This window comes from Myotis lucifugus, unplaced genomic scaffold (assembly GCF_000147115.1).
Source record: "Myotis lucifugus unplaced genomic scaffold, Myoluc2.0 scaffold_85, whole genome shotgun sequence".
Lineage (NCBI taxonomy): Eukaryota > Metazoa > Chordata > Mammalia > Chiroptera > Vespertilionidae > Myotis > Myotis lucifugus.
Window position 1 is genome coordinate 2,051,380 of NW_005871133.1, and position 21,888 is coordinate 2,073,267.

General features: G+C 47.3%; 1 protein-coding gene across 1 annotated transcript in view; it reads left to right on the forward strand.

Moving 5' to 3' along the window:
* The first annotated feature begins 246 nt into the window (after positions 1–246).
* Positions 247–21,888, forward strand: part of PLEKHH1 (pleckstrin homology, MyTH4 and FERM domain containing H1) — a 53,584-nt gene continuing 31,942 nt past the window's right edge. Inside the window, 2 exon segments of the mRNA XM_023755850.1 lie at positions 247–371; positions 8,544–8,701. Coding sequence (XP_023611618.1) covers positions 8,576–8,701 — 126 coding nt within the window. The 5' untranslated portion in view covers positions 247–371; positions 8,544–8,575.

The window sequence follows — 21,888 nt, forward strand, 5'->3', positions numbered from 1 at the left end:
GCGGATCGGAGCGGAGAGGTGGGAGCGGGAGCTGCTGAGGTCATTTCCTGTGCTGGCCGCGGGCCCCGAGCCCGGCCGGCGCTCTGCCTTTAAGCCGCGGGCGGGGCGGAGGGAGCGCGGCGGAGCGTTGAATGGGGCGCGGGGAGGTGCGGCTCGCCTCGCCTGCCTCGCCTCGCCTTTGTGCGGCCAGCCTGCGGGCACCCCTCCAGGCCCCAGCCTCGCCCCGCCCCGCCCACCCCGACCCCTGCTGCCGAGGAACGGAGACCCGGCGGCCGCTGTGGACGAAAACGACGCAAAGGTCAGCGGCGGACGCGCGCGGAGGGCGCCCGGGTGCCGGGTGCGCGGCGGGGGTACCCGCGAGCTCGAGGGAGGTGAGTGGCACCGTTCGCCCCGCGGGCAGGGAGGGGCTGGGGGTGTGCGCCCGCCCGGAGGGTGTTTGGCTGGGCGGGGAGGACCGGCTCCCGGCGGCCGGACGGCGACTCAGGAGCAGGTGCCTCTCCACCTGGAACCGAGCTCCCAGCTGCCGGGAGCGCCGGGAGCCGCGCGGGTCAGGCTGGGGAACCCGCACGGGGTGGCGAGGAGAAGACTTTCTGGGGGAACCGGGATTTGGGGCCGGCTGGATCCAGTTGCTCCCGGGAGGGGCCCTCGGAGCGCACTTGCAGGCTCTCCGCAGCGTTGCCTGTGCTCTCGCTCGGTTTCAGCCCTCCCTCTGCCCTCCCCACCTCATCTCAGCTTTTTCTCTTCTGTGATTTCTCGGTGGTTCTCTTAGGGCGCCCAGAGGCAGGACAGCCTTGCAGGAAAGAAAACAAGTTGGGCGTCAAGTGACACCAAGAGCTTTGTGTCCTACGAGCCTCAGGGAGGAATCGGTCACTAGGGACCAGGGGGCCTGGGGGGGGGGGTGGCAGAGGCTTGGGAGTAGAGTCCGCTCCCTGTTGGATCTCTCCCCACCAGGACATCCCCATTAAGCTTTTTGCTATGAATCCCCCTTATTAAAACTCCTTCCAGACAAGAACCGTATTCCAGCTGAAACTTCTGCTTGAAAGATCGTTTTAATAACAATTTCAGTGGAAAAGTCACTGGTTCCTTCATCAGACTTTTTGGGACATAGGCGCTAGACACTGTAGGGTAACATCACTTAACACTTTATAAAACACCAATCCCAGTGTTTCTACAGATTATCTCCATTTTACAAAAGAGGAAACACCCGGAAAAATTATTTGCCCAAGTTCATGTAACTAAAAAGTGGAAGAGGCCAGACCCAAACCCAAGCCTCCTAAATTCCAAGGGGTTTGGTCCACTGTCCAGCCACCCTCCCTCCGGTAGGCTGCTGAGGGGGGGTCTGCTCAGAGCTGGGTTAGGGTGGGGTACACCCTGTGCTCCCCAACTCATTAACACTAACAGCTGAGAAAATGTGATGCACCTTCTGCGCTCTTCAGGAATCACCAGCTAAGAGGGAGAAGTTTGTACCTTCCACTCTCCTCCCCTCCTCCCCCTGCGCTCCTCCTCCTGGCCCCGTCTTGTCTCTGTGAGGCTGGTATCTGTGTGCAGAATCTGTGCTCCTTGCGGGTTGCAGAGCGCCTTATACATGCTATGGTAGGGTGCCTCACACTCCTGATCCAGGTGACTTCCCAGCAGGCTGGCTGCTGAGCCCTCTCTCCCTTCTGTCAAAAACTAATTCAAAACTGCCCCCTCCCCTCCTCTGTGGAGAAATGGGCACTTTTTGTTGACTGGAGTATGAATTAGAATAGCCTCAAAGGAGGGCAATTTGAACTATTTGGCCATTTAAAAATGTAAATTACTTAACCCTGCAATTCCATTTCAGGACTTTATCCTTCAGATATAGTCTGATGTGTATACTCATTGAATATTCATTGCAGCATTGTTTATTTTAACAAAAGGTTTCAAACAACCAAATATCAGTCAATAAAGAGACTCATAAATACAGTCAAGCACCACTTAATGATGGGGGTATGTTTTGATAAATGCAGCAGTTGGCGAGTTTGACGATTTTCCGATTTCATCGTGTGCGAACATCACGGAGTGCACTTAAACCTAGGTGGTAAGCCTCCTATACACTAGACCAGTGGTCGGCAAACCGCGGCCACATGCGGCTCTTTGGTCCCTTGAGTGTGGCTCTTCCACAAAATACCACGTGCGGGCGGGCGGGCACGTACAGTGCGATTGAAACTTCGTGGCCCATGCTCAGAAGTTGGTTTTCGGAAAGGAGATAGACGAAACAAGTATACAAGACGAGTGTGGATGGGAGAGTTGGAAGGGGTCGACCTCAGCGAACGTACCTCAATCAGATTGAGGACGTTTTTAGCAAAGGCCAGCTTAGGAGTACCCTAATTAAGTTAATAACAATGTACCTACCTATATAGTTTAAGTTTAAAAAATTTGGCTCTCAAAAGAAATTTCAATCGTTGTACTGTTGATATTTGGCTCTGTTGACTAATGAGTTTGCCGACCACTGCACTAGACTATTGCTCTTAGGTTATAAGCCTGGGCAGCATGTGACTATACAAAACATGAGATTAAATCAATCACAAGACAAAGTGAGGCCATTAAGAGACTTTAATAAGTAGAAAGAGTACAGTCTAAAGTAACAATAAAATGTATTGTGTAGTAAATACATAGACTGGTAACATAGTTGTTATCATCCAGTATTATGTACTGTACGTGATTGTATGTGCTGTACTTCTCTACGACTGGCAGCGCAGTACGTTTGTTTACATCAGCATCACCACAAACATGTGAGTCACGTGCATTATGACAACAGTGACGTACCTAAGCAAGAGGAATTTTTCAGCTCCATTATCTTTTGGGAACCCTTGTATATGCACTTTATCACTGACTGAAGCATTATTTTGTGGCACATAACTGTAAATTAATGTAGTAGCCACACAATACAATACAGTAAAGCTGTTAAAAGCATGGAGGGGAAATGGGGCAGAGATGTGTATTGATACAGGAAGGTCTCTAGGTTATATTAAATTCAGTGTGCCACCATTCTGTGTGTGTGTGTGTGTGTGTGTGTGTGTATGCAACATATACATGAATGTTTGTTTATACACTGATTATCTCTGAAAGACACAGAAATCCATAACAGAGGTTGCTACAGAGTAGAACTATGGATGAAGTACAGGGATAGGAAGAAATCTTACTTTTCATCATTTACCTTTTGGTTCAGCTTTCAGAAATAAAGAGATAACATCATTTTTAAATAAAGTCATCTTCGAGATGGATCTGGTGATAACACATCCGCGGGCCCCACCTCACATGCCCAGGGCATGGTGGGCTTGCCTTTGTTGACGGTAGCCATCATTTATTGAGTGCTTACTGTGTGCCAGAATTTAGTAATACTTTCTTTAATTCTCAAAACAAAAACAAAAACCCGGCAGAGTGTGGTCTATGAAATTGCCAACTTTGTATGGTTCAACCTAATAGTATTACCTTCTTTTGCAAATATTATTGCCCTCGATTTCAAAATGGAACTGAGGCTCAGAGAAGTTGAGCACATGATTTAAGGTCACAGGATTCATTAGTGTTGAGCCAGTATTCAAACCCAGGCCTGTTTGGCGCCAGAACACGGGATCTTAATTATGATACTTTGCTGTTTCTCCTCACTGGTTTTGTTCTCAAGAGATGCTACTCCTGGTTGTGCTTGCCCCTTCTTTGGGGCGCCATCCTCAGAAAGGGGGCACAGAGCTCTTCCTCTCTCATAGTTGGGCAGGTGATCAGTCTGATTTAGTGGAGCATTTTCAGAAGGTGGTAGTAGCCCATCACTAGCAAGTGGAAATCACAAAAGGTGCTCACACTCAGGGAGTGAACCATAGTGAGGTGACATGGGAGAGCCCAGTGGGAACTCAGAACAGAGTCCCTGTTACCGTCTGATGCATCAACCTCTGACCTCTTTCTTCTAGGCTCTTGTACTGATTGGCCCCCTTTGCAGAGAAGTTCCAGGATATTCAGCCTGTAGACCTGAGCCTCACAAGCCACCAATCTGTATTTATCTTTATGGGCCCAACATTGCATGTAGGAATCCCTTAACAAAAGTGGGTTGAGCCCTGGCTGGTTTTTCTCAGTGGTTAGAGCACCAACCCACGGACTAAAGGGTCTTGGGTTCAATTCTCAGCTAAGGGCACGAACCTCGGTTACAGGATCATTCCCCCCCCCCCCCCCCCGTCTTGGTTGGGGGGGGGGGGGGCAACCAGTTGATGTGTTGATGTTTATCTCTCTCCCCCCTCCTCTCTCCCTTCCACTCTTTCTCTACATCTCTAAAGATCAATGGAAAAAAATATCCTCAGGTGAGGATTTTTTAAAAAGTTGGTTGAATTAAATTTAATCTCAGCATTTGTCAATTTCTGATCAAACTCCTAGACTTGCCAGAGCCATCCCAGGTCAAATTTGTTTTCTCTGATGCAGGCCCCAGAGTCTAGAGCAGGGGTCCTCAAACTTTTTAAACAGGGGGCCAGTTCACTGTCCCTCAGACCGTTGGAGGGCCGGACTATAGTTTAAAAAAAAACTATGAACAAATTCCTATGCACACTGCACATACCTTATTTTGAAGTAAAAAAACAAAACGGGAACAAATACAATATTTGTATTTGCATGTGGCCCGCGGGCCGTAGTTTGAGGACCCCTGGTCTAGAGTCACCTGATAACTAACTCTGTGACCTCTTCTCACCATCCAGTCTATCCAAAGCCCCTTCCTCTGAGGCTTATCTCTGCCGCCTCTGTGGCTATGTCAGCCCCGGGTGCTGGAGGACTTAGGGAGTTCCAAGCAGGTGCCAAGCCATGGCAGTCACTTGCCTCTCACCTGCGAAGCAGTTTGGCACGCTGGGCACTAGTGGGAATCGAGAGAACTGGTTTCACAGGAGTGGCCGTGAGTTGATCATTGTAGCTGGGTGGAGGGTACCTGTGGGTTTATTGTCCTATTCTCTCTACCTATGTGTGTTTGAAGCTTTCCAGAATAAAAAAGGAAAAAAGTGTTGAGCTTGGTTTTGTCCTGATCGCATGTCCCTTCTCTCACTCCCGCATCTATTTTTGCCATCGATGTTGTATGTGTGTTAGGCCAGCCTGGTAGCATGAGCCTCCACAGCCACTGTGGCAGCGTCTTCACGGAGAGAGGACGCTCTGTCTGTTGGGAGATCAGGATTCTTGGCCCAGCTCTGGTACTGCGGAGCTCTGCATCTCCAGCAAGTCACAGCAGTGATGAGTTTCCTCATCTATTCTTGAGATATTGAGAGGGTAAGGAGAGAAAGATCGCCGGTGGCAATGCTTTGAGGAGTTAAGGACCGTTCTCTAAATGCATTTCTGCTCATCCTTGTGCATCTTCATGGGACGTACAAGTGCAAGGTGACTTAGCAGGTGAGATTCAACTTACTGGTATCTTCCCTTCGCATCTCAGGTTTTATAGCTGCTGCTCTGACCACCTGCTGCTGTGGAAAGAGCTGCGGGCCTTGTGCTAGTCAGCAGGGACCTTGTTCCAGATCTGTTTCGAAATTTCTTAGCTCTCCCGGGTGGAGACAAGCCTGGCAGGATGCCAGCCCTCTGGCCTATACCCCCAAGGCAGGGAGAGGATTAGCAGGCACCGGACTGGTTCAAAACCATGATGTCATGAAGATGCTTGACTGGGGAAAGCACTCCCTTCATTCTAGGTGTGATCTCGGATGTCAGGGCTGGGCAGAGGCCAATGACATGTTTCTTTTATTTCCAAAGGCCCTGGAGATTGTGATCATTTGGGTTTCTACTCTCCCCCATGGAATCGGAGCCACAGCTTTGACAATTAATAAGAGGCCATTAAAATCCACCAACCTCTTTCAACACCACAAAACAATTAAGTTTCCCCTGCCCCTTGGTTTTACTTGGGTGCTGATTTCTTTAGCCCTGGGCTACATGTAAGACTTTCAGATCCTAGTTTCAGACCTATCACTTTTTTTTTTTTAATCTAAGGAAAAGCAAAAACTCCCTTAAAGGACAAAGCAAAGCCAGTGCAAAGCCTCAGGGCCTTCTCTGGAGGCCCCACAAGTTCTGTTTTGTCTTTTCGGCAGTGATCTTAGCTCAGAAGGTCATGTTGTGTTTTTGTCTTTTGTCTTCCTGCCCGTTCCTGTTGGTCCAGTCCTTTGAGGTGGGGATTGCTGGGAGGTCACAATGTCGGGATTGTTTGGGATGACAGTTCCGGCAGAGCGGGGCTGAGATCATACGTCCAGTGTTCTGAGCAACCCAGAACCAAAAGCCTTAAGACACCAGACCTGTCAGTGGTTTCATTGTTGGGCCTTTCTCTGCGGATCTATTGGCCCTGTTTTTTAAATGAGTAGTCGGGACACATGGAAAATGCCTGTGCTTAGGGAGTTTATGGTTTCAGAATAGTTGAGACCATAACTGGAAAATCTGGAATATAGTGTCATCTTCGTGCCAACAATCCTGAAAGATCATTTAAAATATTTCTTTCATCCTTAATAATCCACCCCACTCTTCGTGAAATCAGAATCTCTCCCGTTTCCAGATGGGTAAAGAGCACAGTGGCTAAGGACAGGGGCTTTGGAATGAGGATCCAGCTGTGGAACTCTGTGTAAGCCAGCCAGGCTCTCGGTTCCTCAGTGTCTCAGGTGAGACCGTGGACTGGTGCCCACCCCTTAACTCATGGGCTGTGAGTACTGAAGAGTACACGTGCCTGGCATACAGCAAGAACTCAATAAATGATCGCTATTTGTGGTATGTAAGGGGAGAAAAATATAATAGTCAAATGTGAGGTGGGATCAGTATTGGTGGTTAACCCATCGAGGACAAGGTCATATTTGGCGACAGTGCAGGAGGTGGCTGGGTTTTCTGAGGCCATATGGCTCCTGTAGAAAGGGAAAGGGGGTTTAACAAAATAGTAAATTTGCATTACGGAAAATTCCAGGCATACATTCAAGTAGAGAGACCAGTATAAAGAACCCTCATATACCCATCACTCAACTTCAGAAATTAACATTTTGATGCCCCTGTCTAGTGTGGCTCGGTTGGTTGAGCGTAGTCCTGTGCACTGGACTACAGTTCGGTTCGCAGTCAGGGCACTTGCCTGGGCTGCAGGCTTAATCCCCAATGGAGAGCATGCAAGAGGCAGCTAATTGATGTCTCTTGTCTCTCTCTCTCTCTCTCTCTCTCCTTCCCCTCCCCTTCCCCCTCTCTCCCCCTCTCCTCCTGCCTCTCTCTCTCCCTCTCCCTTCTCTTTCTAAAATAAAAAATATTTTTTTAAAAATTAATATTTTGATAAATCTTATTTCATGTATCTCCCTCCCCACCACTCTTCACCTCCTCCATGAAGTGTTTTAAAGCAAATCACAGACATTATCATTGTACCTATAAATCATATGTATTTCTAACAGATGACATTTTAAAAATATCAACCTAAAAAAATGAACAATCATTCTTTAAAATGACCTAATACTTGAGTTATCACATGTCAGGGTTTGGGACAGACCAAATTTATGCTTGTTGCCAAACATAACTATTAGTAGCGCTTTAGAGGGTTTTGTGTGTTTTTTTAAGTCCTGTGGTGGCTGTGTCTTCCAGCCTTTATCTCCTCTGTGCTCACCTGTGCCTGTGTCTCCTCTCTCGTGTGCACACATACATCCTTCATTTTCTCATTCCAGCTCAGTTTATCTTCTCTAAAAGATGTCCAGAGGACCTCTGGGTAAATTCCCCTGACTGGAGAAATTATAGGTGTCTACTTGATTTGTTCTGAATTCCTATAAAGTGTCCTCCAAAATTTGTGGCTTTCTCCAGCGGCTGCAGCAAAAATATCTACCATTTTCTGGTCTTCGTTTTATAACTTAAAGGAAAGAATGAGGATCTGTTCCAGTGCAGGACATTCAATGACAACAACTGACAAAATCCCAACTAAATAGAATACTGTCAGGGAAATTCAGAGCATTACATTTTCTTTCCACGTGTCCCCATCCGACATCTACGTAGCTGTGGTAGAACCAGGGCTCACCTGGAAACCAGAGTTTTCCCTTCAGTTAGCTGCGTGAACTCAGCACCCCCCTCATCCGCCCCCAGCACAGCCGGCCCCATCTCCGTGCTCCTGTTTATCTGTATACTGATGAGCTATTGTGACGGCCTTGGAATTTTGCAGTTAGACTTTCTTGAAAAATGCAAATGCGAGAGACCTCTGTTATTTATCTTTGCATCTCCAGTGCCTAGAACAGTGTCTGGCACGTACATGTTTGTTGAGTGGCTAAAATCTTGTTACATGGAATGATTGAATGAAAAACCAACGAGCCCCATGTTTCACTTTTGTAAAAATGACACCAGGTTCTCGTTGTGGTTTCTCGGGTTGGTTTTGTGATCCCCTGAAGTTGCTCAACTGACTTATGTTGAGACGTGACGCACTGAGCCAGCGACAGGGGCCATGGGACAGAGGGACAGGGGCTGACTTAACCTCCCCAGCTCTGTTTTCTCTGTCCTCCTCTGGTCTCCTCTCCTCCTTTCCCCACGTAACCCTTCCTCCCACACTTACTTGTTATTTCCTCTCTCTGTGTGCTGGTTCTCAGGGGTCCCTGAATATCCAAAAGTTGATTCCATCATGGCCGAGCCCAAGGTGGAGACCCAGACCAGCATGGACTGGCAGAAACGCTACCTGGCCCTGGAAACCCAGCTTGTGCGGTTCCGCCTGCAGGCCAGCAAGATAAGGGAGCTGCTTTCTGACAAGGTGAGTTCTGGAGAACAGGGAGCTGCCTACCCTCACTGCAGAGGCCCGCATCAGAGAGGGCCAGCATTAGAGAGCGAGAGTTGGGGAGAGTGATCTTCCTTTTTTGGGGGGTTTATTTTATTTATTTTTAATCGAAATATATTTGACATAACATTGTGTAATTTAAGGTGTTCAACATGTTAATTCAACACATTTATCTATTGTAATATGACTGCCATCATAGTGCTAATTAGAAGCTCTATCACATTATACAACTATCATTTCTTTTTAGTGGTTGGATAATTAAATTCTAGTCTCGTAGCAAGTTTGATGATTATAATACAACTAGAGGCTCTGTGCACAAAATTCAGGCACTGGTAGGGTCCCTGGCAGCTGCTTGCTGCTGGCTGCTGGCCAGGTATTCCCTCCCTTCCCCCGGCTGCCTGCCACCACTGCCAGGGCCTCCCTCCCTTCCCCTGGCCAGCCCTGCCCCCTGGTCGAACTCCCGGACAACTCCCAGTCGAGGGGACAATTTGCATACTACGATTTTATTATATAGGATACTGTGGTCTGTATTCACTATTCTGTGCATTTGATCCTTAGGGCTTAGTTACTACTCATTGCTTTGAATAAGATGTTTTTCACACATGCAAAATGAAACCCACCTAAGGTAGTTGTTGTTTTTAAGTCCAAAATCAAAGCAGTGTAGTAAGCTGTCACCTGGCATTCTTCCCTGCCCTGCTTCTTCGCAGGGCACACCAATGAAGTGACACTAATCTTGGTTCTCCGTCACCCTCTGAGTCACATGTGGCTGCAGTGCAGGTCCTAATATTCCCTTAACATCTCTTCAACGGTGGGGAGGAGGACGTTTTAGGAGCGAAGACTGGAAATCTCCATCCTACTGCTCACCCTCTAGTAAGCATAGGAGCCGAGGAAGGCAGCTTGCTTTCCTGGTGACAAGGACACAGGCTTTGGGGCCAGACTTACCTGGCTCGGCCACTTACTAGCCCTGTGACCCTGAGCAAGTCCCTTCACCTCTAAGGCTGGGACACAAATGCCTGCCTGTTGGAGTTATTTTGAGAATTTTATCAGATCACATATACAAAGGTTCTGGCATAGAATAGGTCTAAATGGGTACAATTATTATCTTTACAGACTTGGGTGGGCTGGTCTGGGAAAGTGACCACCATTTATAATGTTTCTATGGGAAGATACATTCTAAATGGCTGAGGGTTGTTTTTTTTTAATGTTTTTATTGATTTTAGAGAGAGAGGGAGGGGAAGGGAGAGAGAGAGAAACATCTATGAGAGAGAATCATGTATTGACTGCCTCTGGCATGCCCCTTACTGGGGATCAAGCTGGCAACCCACGCATGTATGGGAATCGAACCGGGGACCTCTTGGTACATGGGCCAACACTCAACCAGCTGAGTCACACTGGCCGGGCTAAATGGCTGTTTCTTTGGAGCATAACCCATCTAGAGAATAGACACCTGCACTTAAAAATGTATATATATAATCTTAATTGAATCAACCATTCTCTCTATAGTTTTGTTTATAGTCTCCATCTGCTTAGCAAACCCTTCTTTCAAAGTACAAAAGTAAAATTCATCCACTCCTCTCCAAGTAATGTCAAAGTCTCGATGAGTAAAGCCTCAGTAAGTGACCTGTGTTCAGAATAGGCCCACGACCTGGAGTCCAGGAAGATAAGTTTCAAACTCGACCTTTACACTGCTGAGGGGAATGGCCCTGACTAGCCAGGACTAGAACTCATGAACCTTGGGCCTGTTGGCACTGCCATCTCATTCACGCTTTGCAGAACAGATTGGCAGGGTTCCTACGGATATGGTTCCGGCGCTGCAAATATAAAGGGTAGAATCCGCCCCCTCAGGGACCGGGAAGCAGGCCTTAGACAGGTGGTTCTCTGGACCACCTGTGCCAGAAACCTGGCTTGTTTGTGAAGCAGATGCATTCCTGGGCCCCACCCCAAGCCTCCTGAGCCAAGTCTCCTTGTTAATTTGCATCTTTAACAAGCTTCCAGAAATTGGTTTCAACACTGTAAAGCTTGAAAACCTTGCCTTAGGTCACGGTATTGGGAAAGGTGTGTGAGGGAAGGCAAGGATCAGTGGGGATCAGCCCACGGGTCTAAGCACGTCTCAGAGGGAGGAGACTTCCTTTTGGTTATATGGACAACAAATAACCTAAAAAGTGGCCATTATGAAACACCTAGGCATACTGCATTAAACGTTTAAACTACCCTTCTCAGTTTGAAGTCGTCCACTGAAAAAAGAGGAATCCTCAGTGGGCAGAACGAAGAGGAAAAACCCACGTGGGACTCCAGCTCTGGCAGCTGAGTGGGATGGGGTGTGTGACTGGCCTCCCTTGAGTCATGAAAGGCTTGAGGCTTGAGTGTTAACATCTGTGGAGATAGAAATGAGGTCTGGCCATTTGGAAGCTGGGCCTAACACTGAACCTTCCCTGTAAAGTCAGGACTATTCAAGGGCTTTACCCTAAATGACAAGGTGGCAGAGAAAACACCCACCAGCGCAGGGAGATGGCGATGGCGGAACAGCTTCTCATACTCAGCCAAGGCTCTGGGCAAAAAAAAAAAAAAAAAAGTTCCCTGAGAACCTGATGATACTGGTTTAACATTAGAATTTATACTATCCGTGTGAATTAAGGAACCCTAAGTCCTGGGCCAGAGATACCCCTGGGAGAGCTTGTAGGAACAGACACAGAATCCCCGCAGGGGGGGTGGGGGGAGAGCCTCAGTAAAGATGAATATATGATCTAAAATAACTAAATATTGAGAGACTAATGTACAGTGAGTGAGAGTCCAAATATACAATAAACAACTGGACTAGACACCCACACCCCAAGAACAAATAATAATAGAACTGTTGGTAAGATACTGTAAATAAATGAGTTCAAAATATTGAAGACATAATGAAGTAATTGAAAACATGAGACAAGCATAAGACACTATTCAGAAAGATCAGGTAGACTTTACAAAGAATCCAGTAGAACTGCTAGAAGTAAAAACATGTTTCATTGAAATTAAATGTTCAGTAGGTAGCCCTCACTGGGTATCTCGTTGGTTCAAGGGTCGTCCTGACACACCAAATTTGTGGGTTCGATCCCCGGTCGGGTACATACAGGAATCAACCAATGAGAGAGCGTGGATAAGTGGAGCAGCAGATCGATGTTTCTCTCTCTCTACCTCCTTTCCTCTCTCTCTAAAATTGATGAAAAGAATTTCAAATAAATAAATAAATGTTCAGTGGGTAGATTAGACACCAGATTAGACACCACTGAAGACAGACTTGATGAATGGAAATAGGGGCCTGAGGAAATCGTGCGGAATGCAGCACAGAGAGGTAAAGAAGCAGAGGCTGAGACATGGATGCTAGAATGACAGGATCCTATATAAGATTTCAGAAGTGGGGAAGGGAGTGAAGGAGAGCCAATATTCAAAGAAATAATGGCTTAAAATTCTCCAAACTTGATTCAGGAAGCAGAATGAGTGTAAGTGAGATAAATTTCATTTTAATCCACGCCTGCTGTATTAGCTAGATCGTAGTGTGGATGCTGTAAGAAAGAACCCAAAATAGCAATGGCTTAAACCAGACAGATGCTTATTTCCTTCTGCTTTAGTATCTCGGACAGAAGCAGCCTAATTCCAGGGTGGTACCTGCTGCATGTTTGAAGGTGGTTTATCCTGATGTCCACCCAACCCCTTCCTTGTAAGTGCATGACCTGGAGGTTGCATTCATTCCTTCCTTCGTATCCCATTGGCAAAAACTCGATTACCCAGCTGCAGGGAGGTTGGACAGTATAGAGTTTTTCTGGATAACCATGTGCTCTGCTAAGTTGGAAGTTCTATTTATATGAGAGAAAAGAGAACAGATGGGGAGCAGAACTGGGGAACAGTTAGTCTGTAAGTCTAGAATTTGAGTCTAGAATAATAGTAATAACAAATAGATTATATAACTTTCAAATCAATTGAGCAGGGAAATGGAATAAAGGAAGTCTATTAAATATAGGCAGGGAGAGGAAAAAAAGAGTACCAAAAAAAGAGGAGTAAATAGCACAAAATGGAAAAGTAGAAATAAATCCAAATATATTGGTCACAAAGAGACATATGCAAGATGTGTATTGCATCACTGATGTATGAAAAATTGGAAATATTATAAATGTCTACCAAAAGGGGATGGTTAAACATATTGAGTGTATTTGTACAATGGAATATAATATTACAGTTCAAAATAAAACAAGTAGAGCTACATGTGTAAGGTCAATAAATCTCAAAAACCAACATTGAACAAAAAAAGTCCAAAGGAACCGTAGGCGGTTGTTGGCCTGCAGACTAAAAGGTTCCGGGTTTGATTCCTATCAAGGGCATATGCCCAGGTTGCAGGCTCAATCCCCAGTAGGGGGCGTGCAGGAGGCAGCCGATCAATGATTCTCTCTCATCATTGATGTTTCTATCTCCCTCTCTCCCTCTCCTTCCTCTCTGAAATCAACACAAATATATATTTTTAAAAATCCAAAGGATACATATACACATATGTGTATATATACATATACATATATATATACATATACACATATACATATACATATATATACATACTAGAGGCCCGGTGCACGAAAGTCATGCATGGGTAGGGTTCCTAGGTCTGGCTGGCGATCAGGGCCAATTGGGGCCTTCTGGCTGCCGGCTGGGGCCTTCCTTCCCCTAGCTGCCAGCTGCCAGCCGGGGCCTTCCTTTGTTCCACGACACCCCCTGGTGGTCAGCACACATCATAGCGAGTGGTCAAACTCCCGGTTGGTTTAATTTCTGAGGGGCCAATTTGCATATTAGCCTTTTATTATATAGGAGATATATATATATATTAAACAATACAGTTTATGTAAAGTTTTAAAACATGCAGAATGGCAGTGCCTGTTGTTTAGGGGTATATTCAAATGGTAAATGCCAGAGGAGAGGGCAGCACTGGGGAGAAGCACACAGGAGGCCTCAGCTATCTGTAGTGGTCCATTTCTTAAAACCATTTCTGACAAAAATTAAAATTTGACAAAGCTAAATGGTGGATACACGTTCTTTTTAAAAAAACTGATTCACTACATGTTTCTGTTGGCCTGAAATTTTTCATAATAAGACATCTTTTTTTGAGAAAGTATAGACAACTCATCCCTAAGTGCATAAAATTATTGTACATCTGTGTTTACTAAATAATTAGCCTCAATTCTGAAAACCAAAGAAAGCACAGCTATCAGATCATTATATCAGAAGAACAGGAACACTTGTTAAATGTTTGTCGTGTGTATTTTAAAAAATGGTCACACAATGGGTTTGTCATGCTTTATTTAGACTATGTGTGAACTTAATATTTTCATTAATAAAGCTAAATTGAATTTGAAAAAGGAAAGATGCTTGAAGTACCTCCCTCCCCTACTCCCCAGGGACCTTACGCACATTTTTCATAAATACCGACTTTCTCCACAGCTCCTTGGGTCTGGGTAGGTTGAACTTTCATATCAGCCTCTTTCTCTCTTCCTGGCTGTTTTTGATCATCATGTAACTAGAATGCCTTCCCATAAAAATGCTGGGGGCTCAGAGTGTGACTTGGGTAAAGAAAGGGGAAGCATGCAGACACAGGGCAGAAGAGACCGGGGTTGTGGGATGGGAGAGGGGAGAAAGATACCTTGAGTAGGGATCATGGGCTTGGGAGACATAAGGAAGGAAGAAGGCTGAGACTTAAGGAAGAGGTGTTGAACCTCTTGGCAGGAATTCTTTCTTTTTAAAATTATTTCAGAGGGAAAGGGGAGAGAGAGAGAGAGAGAGAGAGAGAGAGAGAGAGAGAGAGAGAGAGAGAGAGAGAGAGAGAGAAAGAAAGGAAGGAAGGAAGGAAGAAAAAGAAAGAAAGAAAGAAAGAAAGAAAGAAAGAAAGAAAGAAAGAAAGAAAGAAAGAAAGAAAGAAAAGAAAGAAAGAGAAACATCAATGATGAGAGAGAATCATTGATCAGCTGCCTCCTGCACGTCCCTTACTGGGGATCGAGCCCGCAACCCAGGCATGAGCCCTTGACTGGAATCAAACCCTGGACCCTTCAGTCTGCAGGCCAATGCTCTATCCACTGAGCCAAACTGGTTAGGGCTTGGCAGTAATTCTTAAGGCCATAAACACCATGTTGCTCAGTGTCGGGTCTGTGCCCGCCACCTACAGTCATCCCCAAACCAATAGGACAGGTTCAACAGTTCCCTAGAGATTTTCCACGCTACATCAAGGTACGTTTCAAATCCCAGGAAGAGATGATTGGGTTTACCTGGGGAGTTCTGCTGAGGCTGAACCCAGGTCCTGTGTGTCACTCCTCCCAGAAATTGCTTGTCAATCATCATCAATACCTACCTGCACCTGCTGAGCCAGGTCAACGGGTTCCTCTGGCCAGCCCTCTCACTAGTCTGCCCCTCCACCCCTCCACACAGCTTACTCACCTGTGTGGACAAGAAGCAGAGCCTGGATGACTGGTGGCCGCTCACTCCCTGCTGGCTGTCCTGCAGGGCTAGCCAAGCCTGGGTGTCTCCCAGGGGACACGCCCTGCCTGGGATCAGATGCCGCCCATTGGCTGCTAAGGCTTGGAAACATGCCCTTCCTCCTTCCCCACACAGCCTACTCATACCTGACTTCCTCTTGCAGAACTGCCATTCCACACATGGGATATCTGTGCTAAAAATAAATGTTTTTAAAGAAAAAATGTCAAGGCTACCAGATAATCCCTCACCCAAGGGTGAGAGGAGAGGAAGGGTGAGAGAGGAGGCAGTAGTAAACTTTGTTTCTGCTATTATACCTCTCAGGGTCTGGTGTGCTGCTGTCATGAACACCCAGGCTGCCAGGGCCACCCCTCTGGAGCCAGATGAATTGGGGGTTCTCTTTCCATCCAGGACAGGAGTCAAGGGAATGGCTAATGTCTAAGGTTCGCATCTGCACTGCTCCCCGGGGGGCATTGCCCCAGCCCTCTTCCCCGTGTGCTGAAGAAGTCACAGAGGCGCGTCAGACCCATTTAAAACTGGGAGACTGTCCTAAGAGATGGGTATTGAACGTCCCTTGGACTTCTTTTATTTATACTAAACCTGTGGCTCCGTCATCCCATCAGAAAACTGGGAATGTATCACCCACAAAAGGGTTTTGTAGGAAGTATCACGATGGGCATGGCCGTCAGTATTAGAACTGCTGGAGGTTTTACATTTTTTACTTATTTACTCCCTCTCTGCTGCCAAAGGGGATTTGAGTGGGTTTATTAAAAAGAAGAAATAAGTAATAAGATAAATTTTATTTTTTAGTATATTTTTACCTGGAGACTGAAGGGTCCCAGGTTCGATTCCGGTCAAGGGCATGTACCTTGGTTGCAGGCACATCCCCAGTAGGGGGTGTGCAGGAGGCAGCTGATCGATGTTTCTAACTCTCTATCCCTCTCCCTTCCTCTCTGTAAAAAATCAATAAAATATATTTAAAAAAATAAAAAATAAAAAAATAAAAAGAAGAAATAAGTAATAAGATAATTTTCATTTTTTAGTATATTTTTAACTGGAGCAGCTTTTCCCCATGTCCCGTTCCAGTGGGACCGTGTGCACTTCCTGTTCTCTAGAATCACTTACTAATTTCGTCAACCAAGATTTGGAAATACAGCCATTCAGCTTTATATTTACACATCAACAATTTGTAATTCGGGGCTTTTTAAAAAATGTATAAATGGTTCAGTTTCCTTAAACAAAAGAACAATGAACATCGCTCCTCCCCCCTCAGACTGTGGATTACACAGAATCAGCGATTCAGTTCAGGCACCCACTTCGCAGTGTATGGCGAGAACACGGGGCCAGTAAAACAGCCTTCACTACCTCAGAATTTGTGGAAGGGCCAGGTCCTAGGAAAGGGGAGTACCAGGGCGGTGAGGACCAGTGGGAAATGTGTTGAAGTCTGCAGAAAGCCGTCTCAGCCAGCCTTAGCAGCTCTCTGTGCTGACAAATCCGATTGGCTTGGGGAGCAGGTGCCTTCTAGGATATTTATTCACTGTGTGCGAGCGTGCGTGTGTGTGTGTGTGTGTGTGTGTGTGTGTGTGTGTGTTAGTGTGGAGAGAGTAAGTTTTTATTGTTTTCCTTGCCCCTCGTTATTTGTAAGGTCCACAATAAATAGCATTTCTCGGGAACCACAGCACCGATAGAGCTCTGTACTCCTGGGAAGCCATTCCAGAAGCCGGTGCTGAAGGGGCTCGGCCCGGGGATGCATCCCCAAAGGAATCAGTTCGCTTTGCTTTGCATTCTGTGGCCAGTCGCGTGTTTTTCGGGATGTGGTCTGTGGACCACCCGCATCAGGATTACCGGAATTTTCTTTTCAGGCACATTCCTGGGCCTGTCCTCAGACTTCCTAAATAATAACCTCTGTGGGCACAGCCCAGGAATCTGCCTGTAACAGCCCACGTGCATCTTTCCACCCCTGAAAATCTGAGATCTACCATCACAAACTCCTGCCAGGAGTTCTTGGCTCAGGCCACCGCCCAGGGCCCCATTCTGCTGTCCTCCTAGTGCAGTGATGGCGAACCTATGACACGCGTGTCAGAGGTGACACGCAAACTCATTTTTTTGGTTGATTTTTCTTTGTTAAATGGCATTTAAATATATAAAATAAATATCAAAAATATAAATCTTTGTTTTACTATGGTTGCAAATATCAAAAAATTTCTATATGTGACACGGCACCAGAGTTAAGTTAGGGTTTTTTCAAAATGCTGACATGCTGAGCTCAAAAGGTTCGCCATCACTGCCCTAGTGGATGCCTCGAGCACCATGTGCCCAGAGGAGGTTCTGGGGGGCAGCAGTGGGACCTACAAACAAGACTTAGAGCCCTTTCTCTCCTTCCTCGTCTATAGTAAGATACCAGGGCAGCCCCACAGTTGTGTATTTCTATATATAAAAGCCTAAGTGACTGTTCAACTGGTCGCTATGACGCACACTGACCACCAGGGGGCAGATGCTCAATGCAGGAGCTGCCCCCTGGTGATCAGTGCGCTCCCACAGCGGGAGCACCGCTCAGCTGACCAAGGGGCACAGCTGTGGGGGCTCAAGCCTCTCCTGCAGAGACCGTGGTGGAGCGGCAGTGGCAGGCTCAGTGGGGCTGGGATGAGCGGGAGTGGCGCGGTGCCAAGCCGACCCGGGCTCGGGCTCCTCCCTGGCCACCTGCCACTTCACGCACTACTACATCCCTCAGGGGGATGTTGGACTGCTGGTTTCGGCCTGATCCCCACAGGCCACGCCAAGGGACCCCACCAGTGCACGAATCCATGCACTGGGCCTCTAGTTTTATATATTTGGGAATAAGCATATCTACTTAAAAAATAAAGTTGAAAACCATTATCTTTGATTAAAGCAGATTTAACAGCTATAACTGGGGTTTGCAAACTCAAATGCTTGCAGGTATCTTAGATAAGTGACACGGTGGGTTCCGGGGAGGATTCCAGGGAACGTGCTGTAGCTAGAGGAGGGAGTGGTTACTACCACAAGAAAGTATAACCCTAGTGCAGCGGTTCTCAACCTGTGGGTCGCGACCCCTTTGGCAGTCGAACGACCCTTTCACAGGGGTCGCCTAAGACCATCCTGCATATCAGATATTTACATTACGATTCATAACAGTAGCAACATTACAGTTATGAAGTAGCAACAAAAATAATTTTATGGTTGGGTCACAACATGAGGAGCTGTATTTAAAGGGCCAGAAGGTTGAGAACCACTGCCCTAGTGCGTCCAGACCTCCTGAGTTTTCAGGAGAAGCTGAAGTCGTGCCTTGTTTGTGGAATGCAGCTTTTTCTGGGACACGTGAGAGGCACAGTGGCTGACGGTACAGTAGACTCTGGAGCCAGTCCTCCTGGGTTTGAGTCCTGGCTCTGTCTCTTAGCTGTGTGGCTGTAGGCAAGTTACCTAAATGCTGTAGTCAGTTTCCTTATCTGTACAACAGGGATAATAGGACCCGTCTCCTCGGATCGGGATGAAAGCTAAACAAGTTAATACATGGAAAGCACGTAAGCCAGTGCCAGACACATGGAAGTGGCCTGACTTTTCTATATCTGTGTCGGCTGAATGCCCACAGTATTGTTGGTCTTACAAGACACTCTGTAGGCTAATGGTTGGCAACCTCTGGCTTAAAGCCATTCTTTCTGTAAATGGATCCTAACTAGGATAGTCATATAAGTTATCATCTAAACCAGGACACTTTTGAGAGAGGAAGGAGGCCCTATTACTAATTATTTCAGTTGACAGATGAACAGCCTGTCCCAGCCAAACTGTGCTTGGTCCTAAGTGCCATCTTTGTATATGAAAAACCAGCAAGTAGCTTCTCTCTGTGTCCTGCTGGGTAAGTGCCAGGTTGTACACATGAGTTTATAGGAGGCGTCCTGTGCAATCTTCAACAGCAACAATCCTGGGGCGGGGGGGCGGGGTAAAGACTCGTTAACTCTCTTTTTTACTGGTGGGGAAACTGAGGCATGGAGAGGCTAAGGGACTTATCAAAAGCCACACCATGGCAGAGCCAGTCGGGTTCCGGAGCCCTCGTGCTTACCTGTACCGTTTTCTCCAGTGGGTGCAAGGCAGTGGTAAGGACATCGAAAATCCTGTTCAAAGGGAAGCTAAGACCCAGGATGGCATGGTTCTTGGCTCAGGCCACTGCTCAGCACTGGGCTGTGCCGGGAGCGCAGGGCAGCACTGGTGCTCCCGCCACCGCGGGGCTGGTATTTCACAGCATCGCCGAGTGTTACGAGGAGCTGTGGACACGGGGATTAAGTACCAGGCCGGTGCCAAGTGCATTTCATCAGGTCCCTGCAGCCAGTTCCCAGGCAGCTCGTGAGTCTCATGTGCGCGTCGCAGCTGGTGAAAGTGGATCCTGCCTAAGAGTCAGCCGCCTAAACCTGACACCTCCGTGGCTGGCAGGTCACCCCAGGCCCCCAGATTAAAGGACAGCTGAGGACACAGTCCTAAGGAACCCTGAGAGGAGAACAGGACTCATGAGGGGTGGCCCACCCACTGCAGCGTCGCAGAGCTCCAGGTGTGGCCCTGTGACAGGTGCAAAGAAGAATGATCTGCCCTCGTGAAAGGGGTTGGTGCTGGCATTGAGGGAAGGTACTCGGGCGTGGACACCGTGTTAAACATTCTCGTCAGACGGGGACAGCAGGGTTTTGGTCATAGTTGGAGTGCGGTGATGGATACATAGATGGTTCTTACACTCTTTTTAAAACATTTTGGATGTTCAAAAGGTCTTCCACATTCAGAAACTAGTTTTAGAGGAAAAAGAATATACGCCAGCATGAAGGTGGATACAAAATGCTTTGAGTCTCAAGTGTCCTTGCCGAGAAGATAAGAGCAGCTGGGAGGATCCGCAGCCATGAGGGCCCATGGCAGCCGGCCCAGGGCTGGGAGGAGCCCTTCCTTTCTGTCTGCTTTGGTGATAGCACACTTTAAAGCGATATTAAATCTTGATAAATCTTGAGGGAAAAATGCTCACTATGTTGTCAATAATGGAGTGATGGCTGGCTCTGACCAGTGTCCTTGGCCACTCTTGACCCATATGGAAAGGTCTAGCTGGGAAGTAGGACTCAGTACATTCCATTCTTCACTCTACCTTGGTTCTCCATTTGTAAAATAGGAAGATGAGTTTTTCCATCCAACGAAGTGAGGACATATCAAACAGGCATTGCAGAAGGTCACACATATGAATGCCCACTCCCTATGGAAAACCTATGTCTTCTGAGCTGCAGAGCAGATGTTAGATCTAAACGGTCCAGCTGACGGTCAATCTAGGAGACTTGTCAATACAAAGCCTTTCACATACAAAGCCTTCCCATTCAGTATATCATTGTATTCTGAAATGCTCCCGGTCATGGCATTATTTAGACTTGTTTCTGATGGGGGCAAACTCCAACTCTGGCTGGCTTAAGCCAGCAGGGACTGTATGAGGAGGATCTGGGACAGCTCACAGAACTGAAGGAACTACCTAGCGATCACAATGGTGAAGTTGGTGTATGTTCTCAGATGCAGTCCCCTGGCCCTTGTCTCTGGTCTCTCGATCCCAGGTTTCAGATCCCTGGGAGAGAGAACCTGATTGGCCCGGTCAGATCTGGTGTCAGAGTGGGGAGGGTTATTCGGTACCAGCCTGGTCACTATGGGCCACCACTGTGTGTCAACCACCCCCACCAAGTAGAATTCTCTTTGTGTCAGGCAGCCACCCTGAAACCATCGTGTTGTTTCGTGCTGTGCTGTTATCTTCCTTGTAGCTGCAAGCATATGTTTGAAGGTCAAGGGACTCCTGTAAGACAGGCTCAAGGACTGTTTGGTTTTAGAAAGATCATCTGGCTCTGATGTTTGTGTCTGGCCAGAGCTAACCCGCCAAATCAGGTTTGAATTGAGAGGTTTGATCATGATTATTAAACCCAGGAGAGGAAGGAAGGGGTGTAGGTAGGCATCCATGGCCTGAGCACATGAATACCTGTCATGGGTGGTCCTGTCCATTGGGAGCCCGAGGAGCATTTTGTTTTAAATCTTGAGTTTTACTTGGGAACACCAGATCCTTTCCAAGGGAATGTGCACTGAAAACATCTGTGTCTCCCCATCCCAAAAAAGAGGGGGAAAATGGATGAGGCAGGGCTGCCCTGAGGAAAGAGGTGCCCCAGGTTCTCAAGTGTGAGCTACTTTGAGGTAACTTTCCGCGCCTCCTCTTTCATCCTTTAGTCAGGGAGAGAAAGCAGAATTTCAGCCGAGAAGGTGAGAGATTGGGAAAGAAAAGGGATCGCTCAGTTCACGGGTGAATGTCAAGTCGTGGTCCAGGCCAAAAGGAGAAGGTTGAGTAGCTGGAGCAAAGGCCACATCTGCAGAGCTGGGTGGGCGAGTGCGGGGCTAGAGCTTGGAACGCAGGGCCTGCCCGGCCGCAGGGCGGACGAGCTGGGATACGGTGCCTCTGATGTATGTTTAATGAATATGTGTTGCTCTGGGGCAGGGCAGGGCCGTTGACGGAGTAGGGTTAGGGTTAGGGCGTGGGACTAGGCCTGGGCATGTGGCGTGGCGTTTGACGGGAGGATGGGGTGTGACTCAGCTCTGCTTCTGCAGGGCCTTTGTGTGATGGTGTGTGGTTTGGGCAGCGCACAGCCGAGCCCTGACCAGGGGCAAGGTGG